Source organism: Lepus europaeus, chromosome 12 (genome assembly GCF_033115175.1).
Source record: "Lepus europaeus isolate LE1 chromosome 12, mLepTim1.pri, whole genome shotgun sequence".
In the NCBI taxonomy this organism is placed as follows: domain Eukaryota; kingdom Metazoa; phylum Chordata; class Mammalia; order Lagomorpha; family Leporidae; genus Lepus; species Lepus europaeus.
Window position 1 is genome coordinate 38319993 of NC_084838.1, and position 18661 is coordinate 38338653.

Here is an 18661-nt window from a genome sequence, read left to right on the forward strand (position 1 = left end):
GCTCAGTTCAGGTCTCCCACATGCCTGGCAGGGACCCAACCATTTGAGTCATCACCCACTGCCTCCTAGGGTGTGCTAGGAGGCTCTTGTTGGAATTTGTCCAGTAGTTCAAAAGGCTTTCATGTTCCCATATGGGTCTGATGGTTGATGTTGGCTCAGGCTCTCCAGATTAAGTACCTATATGCAGCCTGGGCTTCCACACAGCATCGCAGATTGGTTCCGAGAGTTGGTGTCCCGAGAGGACCAGGCAGGTGTTATGTGATCACTTTTCATGGCTTAACTTCAGAATTCACAAAGTATCACAGCATCTTTTTTTTTTTTTAAAGAGTTTTTTAAAAAATTTATTTGAAAAGGCAGTTACTGATAGATATCTTCCATCTGCTGGTTCACTCCCTAGAATGGCTGTAATAGTCAGGGCTGTGCCAGAACGAAGCCAGGAGCCCTGAGCTGCTTCCTGGTCTCCCATGTGGGTGCAGGGGCCCAAAGCACTTAGGTTGTCTTTCACTGCTTTCCTAGGAGCATTAGCAGGGAGCTGGATCAGAAGTGGAGCAGCTGGATCTCAAACATGCCCATGTGGGATGCTGGTGTTGCAGGCAATGCCTTAATTCCCTATACCACAATGCCAGCCCTGTGTCACAATGCCAACCCTGTTAAGTATCACTTGTAACATGGTGACGGGCCTGCCAAAATTCAGGAGGAACATTAATTGGGCCACTGGGGAAGGATGTCAGCCCAATGTTAAAAGAAAATGTAGGATGTGAGAAATTCTTATGACCATCTTAGAAACTCCCATCTATATACTGAATAAGCATGAAATGCCAGTTAAATGATTACATTAATGTTCCATCACATTTTAAAGATTTATATTATTTATTTGAAAGAGTTACAGAGAGAGGTAGAGACAGAGAGGTCTTCCATCCGCTGGTTCACTCCCCAGATGGCTGCAACGGTCGGAGCTGTGCTGATCTGAAGCCAGGATTCAGGAGCTTCTTCCATGTCTCCCACATGGGTGCAGGAGCCCAAAGACTTGGGCCTTCTTCTACTGCTTTCCCAGGCTACAGCTGAGAGCTGGATCTGAAGAGGAGCAGTTGGGACTAGAACTGTCGCCCATATGGGAGGCTAGTGCTTCAGGCCAGGGCTTTAACCTGCTGTGCCACAGTGCCAGTCCTCTTTAGGGCATTTAAAAAAAATTATGCAATTATTCCTTCATTGAATATTTATTAAGGGGACAAGTGTTGTGGCACAGGGGTGAAGCTGCTGCTTGGGATGCCCATGTCTGTCATATCAGAATACCAATTTGAGTCCCACCTCTGCTTCCAATCCAGCTTCCTGCTAATATGATCCTGGGAGGCAGCAGATCATGACTCAAGTGGGACACCGTGATGCAGTTCTGGGCTTCTGGTTTTGGCCTAGCCCAGCTGAGGCTTTTTTTTTTTTTTTTTTTTTTTTTTGACAGGCAGAGTGGACAGTGAGAGAGACAGAGAGAAAGGTCTTCCTTTTTGCCGTTGGTTCACCCCCCCAGCGCACCCCACTGATCCAAAGCCAGGAGCCAGGTGCTTCTCCTGGTCTCCCATGTGGGCACAGGGCCCAAGCACTTGGGCCATCCTCCACTGCCTTCCCGGGCCACAGCAGAGAGCTGGACTGGAAGAGGAGCAACCAGGACAGAACTGGCACCCCAACCAGGACTAGAACCTGGGGTGCCGGTGCCTCAGGCGGAGGATTAGCCAAGTGAGCCGCTGCGCCAGCTAAGGGTATTATAAGCATTTTTGAAATGGACCAGTGGAGAGAAGTTATCTCTTTTCCTCCTCCACTTCCCCTCTCCCTCTGTCTTGGGCATGTGTATACTCTTGCTGTGTCTCTCAAATAAGTAAATCGTAAAAAGAAAGTATTTATATGTGTCAAGCACTGTTGAGTCACTAGGATACAGGGAGGAAATAAACTTTACACCAGAAAGTCTTTGTTCTTTGTTGTTGTTGTTTTTAATTTGAGAGGTTTTGTTACAGACAGAGCAAGGGAGAGACAGAAAGAAAGGTCTTCCATCCACTGGTTCACTCCCCAAATGGCTGCAATGAGAGCCGACACTGTGGTGTAGCGGGGTAAAGCCACCGCCTACAGTGCCAGCATCCTGTATGGGCACTGTTTGGAGTCCTGGCTGCTCCACTTCTGATCCAGCTCTCTGCTATGGCCTGGGAAAGCAGTACAAGATGGCCCAAGTCTTTGGACCCCTGCACCCACGTGGGAGTCCTGGAAGAAGCTCCTGGTTCCTGGCTTCGGATTGGCACAGCTGTGGCCGTTTTAGCCAATTGGGGCGTGAACCAGTGGATGGAAGACCTCTCTGCCTCTCCTCTCTTTCTGTGTAACTCTGACTTTCAAATAAATAAATAAATCTTAAAAAAAAAAAAAAAGTAAAAAATAAAAAAATAATGGCTGCAATGGTCAGAGCTAAGGTGATCCAGCACTAGGAGCCATGAGCTTCCTCTGGGTCTCCCATGTGGGTGCAGGGAGCCAAGCATTTGGGTCATCTCTCGCTGCTTTCCCAGGCTGTACGCATAGAGCTGGATTGGAAGAGGAGTGGCCAGGACATGAACTGTTGCCATATGGGATGTCAGTGCCACACGCGGAGGCTTAGCCTGCTGTGCCACAATGCGGGCCTGAGGTCTTTGTTCTTTGGGTACTTTACATTTTGTGGAAGGAACAGAGTATAAACTGAATGTGCAAACCAAGTACTGCAGAAGAAATGGAGCAGTTGGCTGCTCTAGATTAGATGTTGAGGAAGGCCTTTAGGAAGGTGACACATATTCTAAGATCTGAATGATAGGAAGGAAAATCAGGGCCATGGCACCAACATTGCAGGTAAGGAATGCAGCTAGTGCAAAGCCCTAGTATTGAAAAGATTGGTGAAAAAAAACAAGCAAAAGTAGATGAGGGCAGGAGAAGTATAAGATGAGGTTGAGAGGTGGGCTTAGGCTAATTACAGTAAATCTTGGTGAGCTAGGGAAAAACTTCAGATTTTATTCTGTTTCTGTGGAAACCACTGGAGGGTGGGTTTTTGTTTTTCTTTTTCCTTTTTATGCAAGAGAGAGAGGAAGGGGGAGGGGAGGGAGGGAGGAACGCAAGCCAAGTTTCCCACATGGGTGGAAAGGACCTGACTACTTGAACTGTCACTGTGCCTCCCAGTGTCTGCACTGGCAGGAAGCTGTATATGGAGCCGGGACACCGACAGGGGACATGAGCACCTTAACTTGGATCTAGCTGCTAAGCCAGATGCCTGCCCCCTCAATTGGAGAGTTTTACACAGATGAGTGGCATGATCTGATTTATATTTTCCAAAGATCTCTTTTGCTACTGTAATGAAATCTGTCTAAAAAATTGGGATAAAATATACATAAAATTTACCATCTCAAGCATTTGAAGTGTGTTCTTTGGCAGTGTTAAGCACAGTGTGCAGTCTCCACAGCATTTTTCATATTGGAAAACTGAAAGTTTATTTCATTAAATAATAACTTCACATTCTTCTCTACCTCTAGCTGCTGGCAACCACCATTCTGCTTTCTATCTCTATAAATTTGGTTACTGTCAGTACCTCATACAACTACTTGTATCATACACTATTTGTCTTTTCTGACTAGCTTATTTCAGTTAGCATGATGTCTTTAAGGTTCATCCATGTGGTAGCATATGTCAGAATTTAATATTTCATTGTTTGATATACGACATTTTATTTATCCATTCATTCATAGATGGACACTTGAGTTGTTTCCACCTTTTGACTATTGTGAATACTGCTAAGGACATGGATGTACAAATATCTCTTCAAGACCCTGCTTTTGGGTACATTCCCAGAAGTGGAATTGCTGGATCAGATGGTAATTGTATTTTTCATTTTTTGAGGAACTTTCATATTGCCTTGCATTGTGACAGTACCATTTTATATTCCCACCAACAGTGCACAAGGATTCCAATTCCTCTACATCCTTATCAACATTTGTTATTTTCTATTTTTGTGATAGTAGCTAAAAATGGATGTGAGGTGTTATGTCATTGTGGTTGTGATTTGCACTTCCCAAGATTAGTGATGTTGAGCACCTTTTCATGTACTTGGTGGTCATTTCCATATCTTTTGGAGAAATGTGTATTCAAACTTTGCCTTCATAAGTCATGTGGATGGGTTTCCTGTTACTCAGTTGTAGAAATTCTCTGGATTTTCACACTTTAATACACATGATTTGCATATATTTTCACTCATTCCATAGATTGCTTTTTTTTTTTTTTTTTTAAGATTTATTTATTTGAAAGGCAGAGTGAGAAAGCCAGTGAGTGCTTCCATCCACTGGGCTGATCCGAGGCCAGGAGTCAGGAGCTTCATTTGGGTCTCTCATGTGAGTGCAGGGGCCCAAGCACTTGGACCATCTTTCGTTGCTCTCTCAAGTGCTTTAGCAAGGAGCTTGATTGGATGTGGAGCAGCCAGATGCAGTGCCAGCCTAAGAGACATAGATTGCTTTTTCACCCTGTTGGTTGTGTCATTTGCTGTGCAGAAGTTATTTAATTTTGATGTAATTCAATTTAAAACACATTTTTTTTAAAAAAAGATTTCATGTATTTATTTCAAAGGTAGACAGTAAGAGAGACAAAAAATGTCTTCCATCCGCTGGTTCACTCCTGAAATGGCTGCATGGTTGCAAAGGCCGGAGCTGAGTCAATTGGAAGCCAGGGGCTAGGAGCTTCTTCTGGGTATCCTCCATGGGTGCAGGGACCCAAGGACTTGAGCCATCTTCTACTGCTTTCCCAGGTCATAGCAGAGAGCTGGAGTGGAAGAGGAGCAGCAGAGACTAGAACTGGCACCCATATGGGATGCAGGCACTGCAGGCAGAGTATTAACCTACTGCATTACAGGGCCAGGCCTGATGTAATTCAATTTTTTTTCTCTGTCTATGCTTTCGGTATTATATCCAAGAAATATTGCCCAATCCAGTATTATAAAGTTTTCCTCCCACTTTTTTCATAAAGGTTCTGTAATTTTGACTCTTTTGTTTAGGTCTAACCCATTTTGAGCTAATTTTCATATAGAGTGTGAGTTAAGGATTGTATTTCATCCTGTTTGCATGTGGGTATCCAGTTTCTCATCTGTTAAAAAGTCTGTCCTTTTCCCAATTGAATGTATTTGCAAGATGTGGAAAATCATTTGATCGTATAGTCAAGGGTTTATGTCTGAGCTTTATTTTGTCTCAACAGTCAGTAATCCTCTGTGCCTGTACCACACTTGATTATTGTAGCTTTGTAATAAGGTTTGGGTCAGTTACTTCTTTGGTCTGTATTATAGCAGAATTAATGAGTCTGAGGATATGGATATATTATAGTCCTTTTGTCTTTATATTTTTTACACTTAATATGTAAGTTCTTCTGCCTATACCACACAAGAATGCTTGCAGCACTTTGTTTTGACACTTAATATTATCCATCATGTCATTTGCTTTGTGAATGTGATTGCTGAGAAATAGCATCTAATTGATTGAAATATGTAATTATTTGATAACCATTGAAGTTTTATAGCTTTTCCTATATTCATTTGTCCAGTAGTTATTTGTATTGCTGGGTTTTTAAAAAATTTTTTGTGTATATTTTTTCCTTTGGGGATATTCCTGTGGTTTTTTTCACTATTTGGGGGACAATTCTATTGGTACATTCTTTTGAAATCTTATTTCCTTTTCTGTTTAGGACATCTGTCTCCTTTTGGATATTTGCCTGTATTTCTTTTTCTTTTTTTAAGTTTTGTTTATTTGAAAGAGTTACAGAGAGCAGTAGAGACAGAGAGGCCTCCTTTCCGCTGGTTCACTCCCCAGATGGCCGTGACGGCCGAGACGGCAGAAGCTGTGCTGATCAGGAGCCAGGAGCTTCTTCCAGATCTCCCACATGGGTGCAGGGACCCAAGGACTTGGGCTATCCTTCACTGTCTTCCTAGGCCATAGCAGAGAGCTGGATTGGAAGAGGAGCAGCCAGGATTAGAACTGGCGGCCATATAGGATGCTGGCACTTCAGTCCACGGCTTTAACCTGCAGCGCCATAGCGCCAGCCCCTGTATTTTCTTAAAACATTAATTTTATGTTATCCTTTCTGATCTACTTGGAGGTTATTTGGAATATGTGGTCCAATGTGGTTTTATACTGTTTTATTGTGAAATATTTGAAGTGATTATAAATACCACGTAATGGTGATATTTTGGGGTTGTTATTTTATATTCTTCTTTTGTTTTTTATTATTTATTTAAGAGGCAGAGAAATAGAGAGGGACAGGCAATCTTATTAAATGCAATTGCTTAGGACCTGGGCCCAAACTTGAGCCAAATGAACATCAGAATTAGGTGGGAAAAGAAAATATAATGTGAAAAGCCAGCTCAATAGGGACTTAAAATGGGTTATATGTACATATTACTTCAAGGAAAAAAGATTCCTGAATGCAAATTAATTATTGCTGTATGCACATAATTAATATCCCCATCCACTGGTTCACTCCATGAATGCTTGCAGCAGCCATGCTAGGAGCCGAGAACCTAATCCAGGTCTCCTATGTGGGTGGCAGGGACTCAACCACTTGAGCCACCATGATGCTTCCAGGAGGCACATTAGCAAGAAGCTGGAATCAGAAGTGGAATCAGAACCAGGACTTGAAGTAGGCACTCCAGTATGGGATGCAAATGTCCCCAAGGGTCATTATTTCCTTCTAGTCATTGTGGCAAATGCTCACTCCTTTTGTTGGCTTTTAAAATGTCATTGCCTCCTGAGTTCATTTTACAAGACTATTGTAACAGGAACAGGCATGCAGGAGTGCGATAAATAAGCTTCCCAGGGGAATGTCAGTTTTAGATTCATCCTACAAACAGACTGTGAAGGATTTTTAAAGGTTGTAGTTTCTGTTCTGTGGTATGGATTAGAATTCTACTGGATAACAGATTTCATTTTCAAGAGATGAAATCTGGAAGGGCCTGCAGAAAGTAGCATAGGCAGGAGGCTTGCAGGGTTTGGAGCTGTGTTTTGTATTACCAGTGTATGTGCAAGACCACTCAGGTTAGGCAGGGCCCTAAAAGTGTATCATCAGTAGAAGCAAGTGTGAGGACAATGGCAGTTTTAGTGAGCAGTTTGTATTTCATGAATTTAAACAAGTTGTTGGCTATGCAGGTACATAAGATCCACCGAAATCTGTTCCTCAAACATAGTGGAGGCCGGGCCGCGGCTGACTTGGCTAATCCTCCGCCTGTGGCGCCGGAATAGAACCCTGTGTTCTAGTTCCGATTGGGGCACCGGATTCTGTCCCTGTTGCTCTTCCAGTCCAGCTCTCTGCTGTGTCCGGGGAAGGCAGTGAAGGATGGCCCAAGTGCTTGGGCCCTGCACACGCACAGGAGTCCGGGAGAATGCACCTGGCTTCTGGCTTTGGATCGGCCCAGCACGCCGGCCATAGCAGCCATTTGGGGGGTGAACCAACGGAAAAAGAAGACTTTTCTCTCTGTCTCTTTCTCACTGTCTAACTCTGCCTGTCAAAAAAACCAAACATAGTGGAATTAACCAGCTTTTATGTGGTCTGGTCTGCTAAGAAAATGTTGGCAATGTTTCTTGAATTAAGACTTTTCAATTTGTTTTCCTTTTCTGAAACTATTTTCTTTTTTTAAAGATGTTTTTATTTGAAAGGCAGAGTTACAGAGTGGGGGAATCCTCCATCTGCTGATTTACTCCTTTTTAAAAATTATTTATTTCAGAGGCAGTTACAGACAGTGAAAAGGAGAGACAGACAGAAAGGTCTTCCTTCAGTTGGTTCACTCCCCAAATGGCCTCAATGGCCGGAGCTGTGCCAATCCAAAGCCAGGAGCCAGGTGCTTCTTTCCAATCTCCCATGCTGGTGCAGGGGCTCTAGCACTTGTGCCATCCTCCACTGCTTTCCCAGGCTACAGCAGAGAGCCAGATTGAAAGAGGAGCAGCCGGGACTAGAACTGGTGCCCATATGGGATGCTGGCCAGAGGATTAACCTACTGCACCACGGGGCTGGCCCTGTGATTTACTCCTTAAATGGTTGCAACAGTCAGGGATGGGCGTGCTGAAGCCAGGCACCAGAAACTTCCTTGGGGTCTCCCAAATGAGTGCAGGTGCCCAAGGATCTGGGCTGTCTTTCTCTGCCCTCCCAAGCACATTACAGGGAGCTGGATCGGAAGTGGAGCAGCCAGGACATGAACTAGTGCCCATGTTGTGATGCTAGAGTCTCCGGAGGTGGCTTTACTTGCCATGCTACAACACTGGCCCTCAATGCATTTTCATTGTCCTCTCCAAAGTGAAGGAGCTAATTATCTGTGTTTTGTTTCTTAATTATTTGCATACAGCAATCATTTTTTCTTAAAGTACATATGTATGTATAACCCATTTTTTAAGTCCCTATTTCGCTGGCTTTTCACGTTATATTTTCCTTTCCCACCTAATTCTTGGCTCAAGTTTGGGCCCAGGTCCTAAGCAATTGCATTTAATAAGATCATAGTAAAGGCACTGAGATTTAATTCAAAGGGCACTATAATAAAGAGGCTTACATGCTTGATATGAAATATAGTTGCTCTCAATGTATCCTGGCCCAGGTTTCTCTCTCACCAGAGCTTGGCTTCTCACTGTCCCTAGTGTCAGCCTTTCACAGGGAGTTTCCCCAAACACTGCTGTTTTCCACTCCAGAGTCACTTTGGAACTATTTTCATTTACTGTTGGTTGGAGGACACATTGGTACAGTCTTTTTTTTTTTTTTTTTGACAGGCAGAGTGGACAGTGAGAGAGAGAGACAGAGAGAAAAGTCTTCCTTTGCCATTGGTTCACCCTCCAATGGCCGCTGCAGCGCCGGTGTGCTGCAGCCGGTGTACCACGCTGATCCGATGGAAGGAGCCAGGTACTTCTCCTGGTCTCCCAAGGGGTGCAGGGCCCAAGCACTTGGGCCATCCTCCACTGCACTCCCTGGCCACAGCAGAGAGCTGGCCTGGAAGAGGGGCAACCAGGACAGAATCCGGCGCCCCGACCAGGACTAGAACCCGGTGTGCTGGCGCCGCAAGGCGGAGGATTAGCCTGTTGAGCCATGGCGCTGGCCGGTACAGTCTTTTAGGAGTTAATTTAGCAGTATACAAGACTATTTCAAAAAACTCAGGAGAGGCCAGTGTTGTGGTGCAAGGAGGTTAAGCCACCGCTTACCATGCTATCAGTGCTGGTTTGAGTCCTGTCTACTCCACTTCTGATGTGCCTTACTACTAATGCTAATTTGGGGAGTGAAACTGCTGATGGAAGATCTGTTTCCTCCTCTCTGCAGCCGTGCCACTTCCATAAATAAAATAAACTGGAGCTGGTGGTCTGGCACAGCCAGTTAAACTGTTACTTGTGACACTAGCATTCCATATCAGAGTACCAGTTGGGAGTCCCAGCCGCTCCACCTCTGATCCAACTCTATGCTTATGTGTCTGGGAAAGCAGCAGATGATGGCCCAAGTCTTGGACCCCTCCAATCATGTGGGAGTCCTGGATGGAGCTCCAGGGCCCTAGCTTTGGCTTGACCCAGCCCTGGCTATTGCAGCTGTTTGGAGAGTGAACCAGTGGGTGGAAAATTTCTTTGTCTCTCTGCCTTACAAATAAATAAATCTTTTTAAAAATTTGTAAAAATTCTTGGAAAATAGCCGGTGCCGTGGCTCAATAGGCTAATCCTCTGCCTGCGGCGCCGGCACACTGGGTTCTAGTCAGGGCGCCGGATTCTGTCCCGGTTGCCCCTCTTCCAGGCCAGCTCTCTGCTGTGGCCAGGGAGTGCAGTGGAGGATGGCCCAGCACCTGGCTCCTGGCTTCAGATCAGCACGGTGCGCCGGCCGCAGCGCACCAGCCGCAGTGGCCATTGGAGGGTGAACCAACGGTAAAGGAAGACCTTTCTCTCTGTCTCTCTCCCACTGTCCACTCTGCCTGTCCAAAAAAAAAAAAAAAAAAAGAAAGAAAGGAACTCCCTCTAAAAATTCATGGAAAATGGAACTAAAAGAAATTTGTTTTGATACAAAAAATTTTGAAATCCATGGATACGCCGGCACCGTGGCTTAACAGGCTAATCCTCCGCCTTGTGGCGCCGGCACACCGGGTTCTAGTCCTGGTTGGGGCGCCGGATTCTATCTCGGTTGCCCCTCTTCTAGGCCAGCTCTCTGCTATGGCCCGGGAAGGCAGTGGAGGATGGCCCAGGTGTTTGGGCCCTGCACCCGCATGGGAGACCAGGAGAAGCACCTGGCTCCTGGCTTCAGATTGGTGAGATGCGCTGGCCACAGCGGCCATTGATCCACTCTGCCTCTCAAAAAAAAAAGAAATCCATGCATAGTCTTTTGGGAAGTACACATTTCCATTCATTTTTGAAGACCCTTCATAGGTATGTATAAGATATTTGTTGTATCTTTACGATGGTAAATACTGAAAACAACCCATATGTTAATATATATACAGGATTTCAAAAATGAAAGATGGTTAATCCCTAACAAAATAATGGGCTTCATTGAAGAGAATAACCTAAATCTCTATGTACTTACCTTTAAAAAATATTTATTTGAAAGAGTTATGCAGAAGAGGAAGAGAGAGAGAAATCGAGTTTACTCCCCAAATGAGATTGAACAAGCACAAGTGGTCAGTCTTCTATCTGCTGGTTCACTCCCCGAATGGCCACACAGCCAGGACTGGGCCAGGCCAAAGCCAGGAGCTTCCTCTGACTCTTTCATGTGCATGCAGGCACCCAAGCACTTGGGCCATTCTCCACTGCTTTCCCAGGCACATCAGCAGGGAGCTGGATCAGAAGTGGAGCAGCTGGGACTTGAACTGGTGTCCATATGGGATTCCAGTGCTGCAGGTGGTGGCATTTGCCACAACACTGGCCCCTATGCTTACCTTTTATCCAGTTGATTTGATAAAATAATAGCACCAGCATATGCCAAAGTAATACTACACAGAATCAAATAGTTACGGTTGCTCCCAAGATGGTCTCTGTCCACCAGGCATAAAGGGCCATACTGAGGAGGCTTCATTGCTTTAGGGTGAGCTCCTGCCTGTTCACCTGCTTTAGAGATCACACATGCTGTGATGTGCTGGGCATGTGTTATTTGCACCCTTGGCTTGCCATTTCTATTTTGGTGTGGGTTTGACTCAGCTGATCCGGTTTACTTGGTTTTATTCATTCTTCCCTCTTGATGTCCTTCCTAGCTGATAATTTTCACCCTGTATCAGCGTTAGTACCATCACACTTTCAGCTGTCCTAAGAGCTTTCCTTCGGTTTCAACTCCCACACTGCAGTTCTCCTCCTATCTCACCTGCACTGTGGGAACAGCCTCTACTGGCTATGTGGGAGGCTTTCAGTGGACTTGGTTTAGGGTGAGCCTTTGCTGCCCTCTTCTGGTGTGTAGCCCATCTAGCTGGCAGCTGCTGCTCCTTAGTGTTTTCCACTTGGACAGGTGTAAACACTTACGGGGAAATTGCTTGTGCTGATTGTTTTGCAGATCAAGTCTTGACTTGCTTGTAGGTGCTTCATAGCTTGAACAGCCAGCCAGTACACCTTTCCATTCAGTGCAGCTTCATTTTATTAGGTCCTTTAAGGTAGTTTTGATGGAAGAAAGGAAATTTTAAGGCGAGAACAGAGTTAGCTTTAGGAAAAATAGTGAAAATCTTTTTTGCTTTTTTCTTGTTAGTTTACACCTAGTTTCCTGATTTTGTGACCTTTTTCTCCTTGGCAACTTAAATGTTGTGAAAAATAGAATTACCCCTACTGTGAAATATGTACATATTCTTAAACTATTTATTGAGCACATGACATATGCTATACCCCTTGCCAGATGCAGTGAGACTTAATCCTTTTGTTTCAAAGAGATGACATCTGTTGGGCAGAAGAGTCAAGTAAATACAAAATTGCAAGGCAGAGTGATTAATGCTACCTTAGAATAAGTAGGAGAGAGGTTGCTAACCCAGGAATAGTGGTTGGGTTGTTGGACTTGGCAGTGGATGTGGTGGCAGAGTAGCCCAGTGGGGAACGGCATTCTCATTATTAGAGGTCAAGATCTTCACTAGGATGCCCAGGATCTAGTTTGGTATTTGACCCTCCATGGGAATGGTTCTTTAGCATCTGGACAAATGATTCTTTGTCTGCAGCTCTGCAGTCAGGACTTCCAATGATTTAAAACAGGAGACTGCCCTCTCCATTTTAGCACATTCTCTGCCACCCAGCATCCCCCAAACAGATCCCCAGTTATAGATAAGCAAACTAGAAATGGGATTTGCCCTTGAGGAGCTTATAGTTAAACAAGAGGACCAGATACGTAAAACATGCTGTAAGGTGTGCTTTTTGTTTGTTTTTTTTGACAGGCAGAGTGGACAGTGAGAGAGACAGAGAGAAAAGTCTTCCTTTTTCTGTTGGTTCACCCTCCAATGGCCGCTGCGGCTGGCACACCGTGCTGATCCAAAGCCAGAAACCAGGTGCTTCCCCTGGTCTCCCAAGTGGGTGCAGGGCCCAAGCACTTGAGCCATCCTCCACTCACTCCCGGGCCACAGCAGAGAGCTAGACAGGAAGAGGAGCAACTGGGACAGAATCCGGTGCCCCGACCAGGACTAGAACCCAGTGTGCTGGCGCTGCAAGCGGAGGATTAGCCTATTGAGCCATGGCACCAGCGTAAGGTGTTTTAATGAAAGCACAAAGAGGGACAGGACAAGAAAGACTGAAGCTTCATAGTCACCATTTTTGTGAAAAGCTTCTTCAGGTAACCATTATTCAGTATTCCTTGATGTCTAGAAATACAAAATTGATCACAAAAATAAAGTTTACATTTGACAGATTATTAACTAGCACTCAATTATTGCTTATGCAGTGTCTTTGAAAATGTATTTTCTGAGCCGGCGCCGCGGCTCACTAGGCTAATCATCCGCCTTGCGGCGCCGGCACACCGGGTTCTAGTCCTGGTCCGGGCACCGATCCTGTCCCGGTTGCCCCTCTTCCAGGCCAGCTCTCTGCTGTGGCCAGGGAGTGCAGTGGAGGATGGCCCAAGTGCTTGGGCCCTGCACCCCTTGGGAGACCAGGAGAAGCACCTGGCTCCTGCCATCGGAACAGTGCGGTGCGGCGCCCATTAGAGGGTGCACCAATGGCAAAAGGAAGACCTTTCTCTCTGTCTCTCTCTCACTGTCCACTCTGCCTGTCAAAAAAAAAAAAAGAAAATGTATTTTCTGGAGCAGTACCCTTCAAATTCACAAGATTGGGATATGATTCTCTAGAAGCAGCTTCTGAAATTCACAATGAGGTCTTCCATTTGTGTGTTCTAAGATTATAGTTGTTGTTTTTCCTAGTTATTAATAAAGACAGGAAATCTAAAGTTATTTCCATGTGCAGTTGGCTAGCCAGAAAATTCTCCCAAACATTTAATGAAAGCATAACACTAGTCTTAACAGAAATGCTTCTGGAGAATAGAAATAAAAGAGAATATTCACAGATTCATTGTCTGAGGCTAGCATAAATCTTTGTAACAGAACTTGGCAGAGAATACAAAAATGGGAAAAGGTAACCAATCTTAAGAACATAGACATAAAAATTCCAAGAAAAATACTAGCAAGCCAGATTCACCAACAAAAGGGCAATATAATAAATACTAAAATGAGTTTGTTAGGATATAAAAGTGGCTCACTATCTAAGAACTGATCTGTGTATTTCACACATTACAAAAATTATGTAATCAGATACAGAGTATTTTGATAAAATGAAACATACATTCTTCACAGATCTTTAGCAAACTGGAAATAGAGGAGAAATAGCTTAACTTGCTAAAGGGATCTAATAAAAAGGATTACTGTAAATATTGTACAGTTGAGACTTGGGATAAAACATTCTGCTTTATCACATCTGTTTATCAGTATACCAGAGGTTCCAGCCAGTGCAGGAAAGACAGGAAAAAGAAAATGTGTTGGAAAGAAATCATCATTTTCTGCTAGATAGGATTTCTTTTCTTTTTTTTTGACAGGCAGAGTGGATAGTGAGAGAGAGACAGAGAGAAAGGTCTTCCTTTTTGCCGTTGGTTCACCCTCCAATGGCCGCTGCGGTCGGCGCATCTCGCTGATCCGAAGCCAGGAGCCAGGTGCTTCTCCTGGTCTCCCATGGGGTGCAGGGCCCAAGCACTTGGGCCATCCTCCACTGCCTTCCCGGGCCATAGAAGAGAGCTGGCCTGGAAGAGGGGCAACTGGGATAGAATCCGGCGCCCCAACCGGGACTAGAACCCGGTGTGCCGGCACTGCAAGGATTCTTTTCTTAACATTTATTTTTTGTTTATTGGAAAGGCAGAATGACAGAGGTAGAGGTAGAGAGTGCTGGTACACTCCCCAAGTAGCCACTATGGCAGAGGGCCTGAAGCCAGGAACCCTGAGTCCATCTGGGTTTCCTACAAAAATGGTGACTATGAAGCTTCAGTCTTTCTTGTCCCTTTTTGTGCTTCTATTAAAACACCTTACAGCATGTTTTACGTATCTGGTCCTCTTGTTTAACTATAAGCTCCTCAAGGGCAAATCCCATTTCTAGTTTGCTTATCTATAACTGGGGATCTGTTTGGGGGATGCTGGGTGGCAGAGAATGTGCTAAAATGGAGAGAGGGCAGTCTCCTGTTGAAAGTCCTGACTGCAGAGCTATCTTACATTGCTTCCCCAGGTGCATTAGCAGGGAGCCGGATTGGAAGCAAAGCAGCTGGGATCCAGCTGGCACTTTGTTCTAATACGGGATGCTGGTGTTGCAGGGCATGGCTTAATCTGTGGCACAACACCAGCCCCAGCTGGATGGGATTTTTTTTTTTTTTTCCTTTTTCAAAAAATATTTACTTATTTGAAAGGCAGAGCCAGAGAGACAGAGAGATCCTCCATTTGCCATTCCACTCCACAAATGGCCGTAATGGCCAGGGCTGGGCCAGGCCGCAGCCAAGAATCAGGAGCTTCTTCCAGGTCTCCCACGTGGATGCAGGGGCCCAAGCACTTGAGCCATCCTCCACTGCTTTCCTAGGCACATTAGCAGGGAGCTGGATCGGAAGTGGAGCAGGCGTGTCTCGAACCCGTGTCCATATGGAATGTCGGCACTACAGGCGGCGGCTTAACCTGCTGTGCCGCCCACCGGCCCCGGGTTCCCCAGCTAAGGCCCCACGGAGGGAAGGAGAGCGGTTAGGAGAATGCTCTAGGAAGCAGAACCTGTTTTTTTGTGTCTGTTTTTGTTTTTGCTGACTAGTACTTAACTTTGCCCCATCACCCTAAATACGATCACATCTGATGGCTATTTGCTTTAAAAACTGCCGTCTTTTTCCACGAGGACCCCTTGAGTGCCTTCTCTCCTTCACTTACATGCACGTAACAGTCTTAGTGTGCTTTTTACGGAATCCTCCCGTTCTCGCAGCCTTAACGTGGTCGGGTCAGCTCAGTCGGCTTCGGTGCTCATCCTCGTGTCCGTCCTCGGCAGGGTCTGGACAGCGTTAGGCTTGATGCAGCTCGGAGTCAGAGTTTTCTAACCCGCAGTCCACACAGCGATCAAAACTCCTGCTGTGAGACCTGAGCTTGGTTGCTGTTAAGTCCCGGGGCTCGGCGGGGGCCGGCACCGAGCGGCGGGGCGGGGCGGGCCGGCTGCGCAGTGGCGTGCGCGCCGCGCTCTGTTGCCGGAACTAGCCCGAGTCGCGCGCTCTCGGCCCTGCCCCGCCTCCGCGGGTGGAAACAAAGGGGGCTCGGGCGCCGAGCTGGGCGGAGGGGAAAGGGGCGGAGCGCTTTGGCCCTCCCGCGCGCGGGGCTTCCCAGGTTTGTGCCGGCAAGGGGGAGGGGCGGGCAGCCCAGGAGTCAGAAGTGGGCGGGCCCTGTGCCCGAGCCTCTTGCGGCCTGCGCGCGCAGCGGAAGCCAGTGCGCCGGCGCGCAGCAAGCCTGGTCCGCGGGCGTCCGGGCGGGCGCGGTGGGGCGGGGCCCCCCTCGTGCGGCGGTGCGGACCGTGCCGAGGCCCGGGCGGTTAGGGCGCGGGGGCGGAGAGGATGGAGCCTCCGAGGCGTTAGCCGACTCTGTCAGGTCTGAGCGTGCAGTCGTCGTTTCCTGGCGCTACCCGTGCGTGTGATGGTGCCGGGAGGAAGGAAGCGCCGTGACAGCGCCTCAGTCGGAGCCCGGGGTCCGGGGGTGAGGAGGCCCGGGGACGACGGATCCGGCGAGCTGGCCGCTGGCTGGGCAAGCGGTCACAATAGGAGGCGGCGGCCCGGCGAGCAGCCGCGGGAGCAGCCCCGCAGGGCGGAGCCTCCCCTCGCAGGTACTGGCCGCCGCGGCCGTTGGCTCCCGCGAGGGCGGGATGGGCCGGGGGCTGCTGGGCGCCCGCAGTGCCGCGCCCGGCGCCCGGCGGAGGTCCGGCCGGCCGCTCGGGGCTCTTTGTTCCTGGGCGGCCGCTGTCAGGCAGATGGCCTCGTTCTCCCGCTCCCTCCCTTTTTGCTGAGGCGCAGGTGAAATGATGTCACCCAGAAGAACGCGGAACCCGGTCCTCCTGCTCCGCGGCTTTCTGCGCGGTCCGCGTTTGTTCTCAGGGGATGGAAGTTCTGTTCAGGGCTGAAGGATGAGCGAGGTTGGTTTTTGAAAGGGAGTTTTTCAGGTTAGCGAGAGCCAAAGAGAATAAAGTTTTTGTTTTCGTGTATTTGGCTTGTAAGGGACGGCGCTTTTCTTTGTGTTGTAACAATGATGTGTGCTCTTACTCCGTAAAAGTTGGGGATGCTAATTCTTCTACCATAAATAGAAGCGAATGCTTACGTATAATCTTCAAATAAATTGTCATTTATTTTTCTTTAGCAGTGGACTTAACGGTTGAAAATTTAAATGTATTCACTATTTGTACACAATCATTTGTTAACTAGAATCGCAAGCCTGTGGATCTTACTTGGCTTCGATTGTAGGTATTGTTGTAGTAAACACATTTACCACAGATACATTTAAATAGCAAGAAGTCCTTATAAGTAGGTTAAAAATAATTCATTCAGTGTTTTTATATGGACAGTTGGAATCAAAATCGTTCTTTTATTAAGAGAATATGGTCTAGTGGAAGTTCTACAGAAGTAACGCTACAAGACCACGTGGAGGTGTCAGGTCAGGTGTGGGAAGCTGTGACATGATCAAAAGATGAAATTTCTATGGAATTAAACTTGGGATTGTATTACTTTAGCTACCCTTTTCTGCATATCCTGCCGGCCTATAAATACACTTGTTATTCACCTTTTGAAAACCCATACTTTAGTTTTCATTATTAGCATCTAATTTTAAGTGGATTTTTATCATTTTCTTTGACCTATTCCCAAGAGAGCTGGAGGCCCTAGGGGCTATTGTTTGTTACTTCTGGGCCAGACTAGCCCTAAGGGCTTCAGGTCCCCATGTGTAAAGTATGAAAGAGATGAACTTAAGCCTTCGCTGTGGTCTCTCCACCTCTGACACCTTCTAGAAGATAGTTTGTGTTTCTACACTTGTTGGGGTTTATATATGCACATCCTCTATTTCTATATAACTAGAAATGTCTCTATTAGAGCCACCTGATTTTGGACCAAGAGTAAAGAGGCTGGCATAGTGAGACACAACTGAATGTGTTAGCATCATAATGTAGAGTGTAGAGCTATTGTCTCTGCCAGCAGCATTGGATGAGGCTTTAGTTACCTTACACCAGTAGACTTTTGCTTGTTTTTCGCTTTCTGAGGCTGTGAGTGGGAAGTATGGGTGAGAAATCCTTAGATAAGAATCGTTGTTAATTAGGTTCTTGATCAATACTCAAGGATTGGTCAAGACTATTTGGGGTCTTTCACTTCTAGTTTATTCCTTCTGGTTTTGTACATTTTGTGCTATACCTAGTTTGACTTGGGCCACTACCTTTTGTAATTCATTTTGCAGGAGATGTAGATCTTGATTACTCTTGATTGCTACATAGTATCTGAAGACTACTTACTGGATTTTTGGTGGTTTTCTGTTAAGCACTTAGACAAGTTTTTGCTTCTACACTGGTTAACATAGCTTGCTTTTTCTCCAAACAGAGCAGACAGATTGTAAACTTTCTTGAGCCTTATAGTTTTTACCCAGTGCATTCGTTGGCAGATGTTAAGTATGTAATATGACATTGTTTATTTAGAGGAGATAAAGCAAAAACTTGAACTCAGTGTAGTAAATTAACTAACAGGAAAGAAATTTGGACCAAACAGATGAAGAAGAGAGGTCATTTATATAGTCTCAACTCAGGATCTTTTCATGTTTCTTTTTAAAGGATCACACACACAACCTCACTTTCACCTTTGGGACCCTATTGTCCTCATTTAGTTCCTGGTAATTGTTCCTTTCTAGACCAAATCTTTTTGAGTGTAAGGGCTATTTCTTATTGTGTTCACATTATGATTGCAGTTTAGTAAGATGATCAAAATCACAAAGAGTTCATCTCGTTTCTACTTTTGTGAATCTTGCTATTTTATATGAGTATTGATTTGAGCTGGTCAAGGTCTAGAGATAATTCAAATCCTTGTAGTTCTTTAGAGTGTTCCAGCCTAAGTACAGTGATTTTAGACACACCTCTTTGAGGAAAGAAAATCTGGTAGGGAAGGAAAGAAAAATAGTTAAAAATGTGTAACTCTTGTTTTCCTTAATTTACTCCAT

The 18661-nt window shown here is 45.9% G+C and overlaps 1 protein-coding gene and 1 long non-coding RNA gene across 4 annotated transcripts in view; one reads left to right on the forward strand and one right to left on the reverse strand.

Moving 5' to 3' along the window:
• Positions 1-18661, forward strand: part of RNF38 (ring finger protein 38) — a 142986-nt gene that overhangs the window by 70581 nt on the left and 53744 nt on the right. The window contains exon 1 of one of the 3 annotated variants that reach the window (XM_062207963.1): positions 3845-3866. The exons of the other annotated variants lie outside the window; for them this stretch is intronic. Within the exon in view, the coding sequence (XP_062063947.1) occupies positions 3864-3866 (3 nt within the window). The 5' untranslated portion in view covers positions 3845-3863. Of the gene's footprint in view, positions 1-3844; positions 3867-18661 lie in introns of those variants that run through there. 3 annotated transcript variants of the gene reach the window in all.
• LOC133771231 (uncharacterized) lies at positions 4582-15570 on the reverse strand. The gene is made up of 3 exons (XR_009867552.1): positions 15368-15570; positions 11484-11604; positions 4582-4803 (listed from the first exon to the last, which is right to left on the reverse strand). It is a non-coding gene; the product is annotated as an uncharacterized LOC133771231 (long non-coding RNA).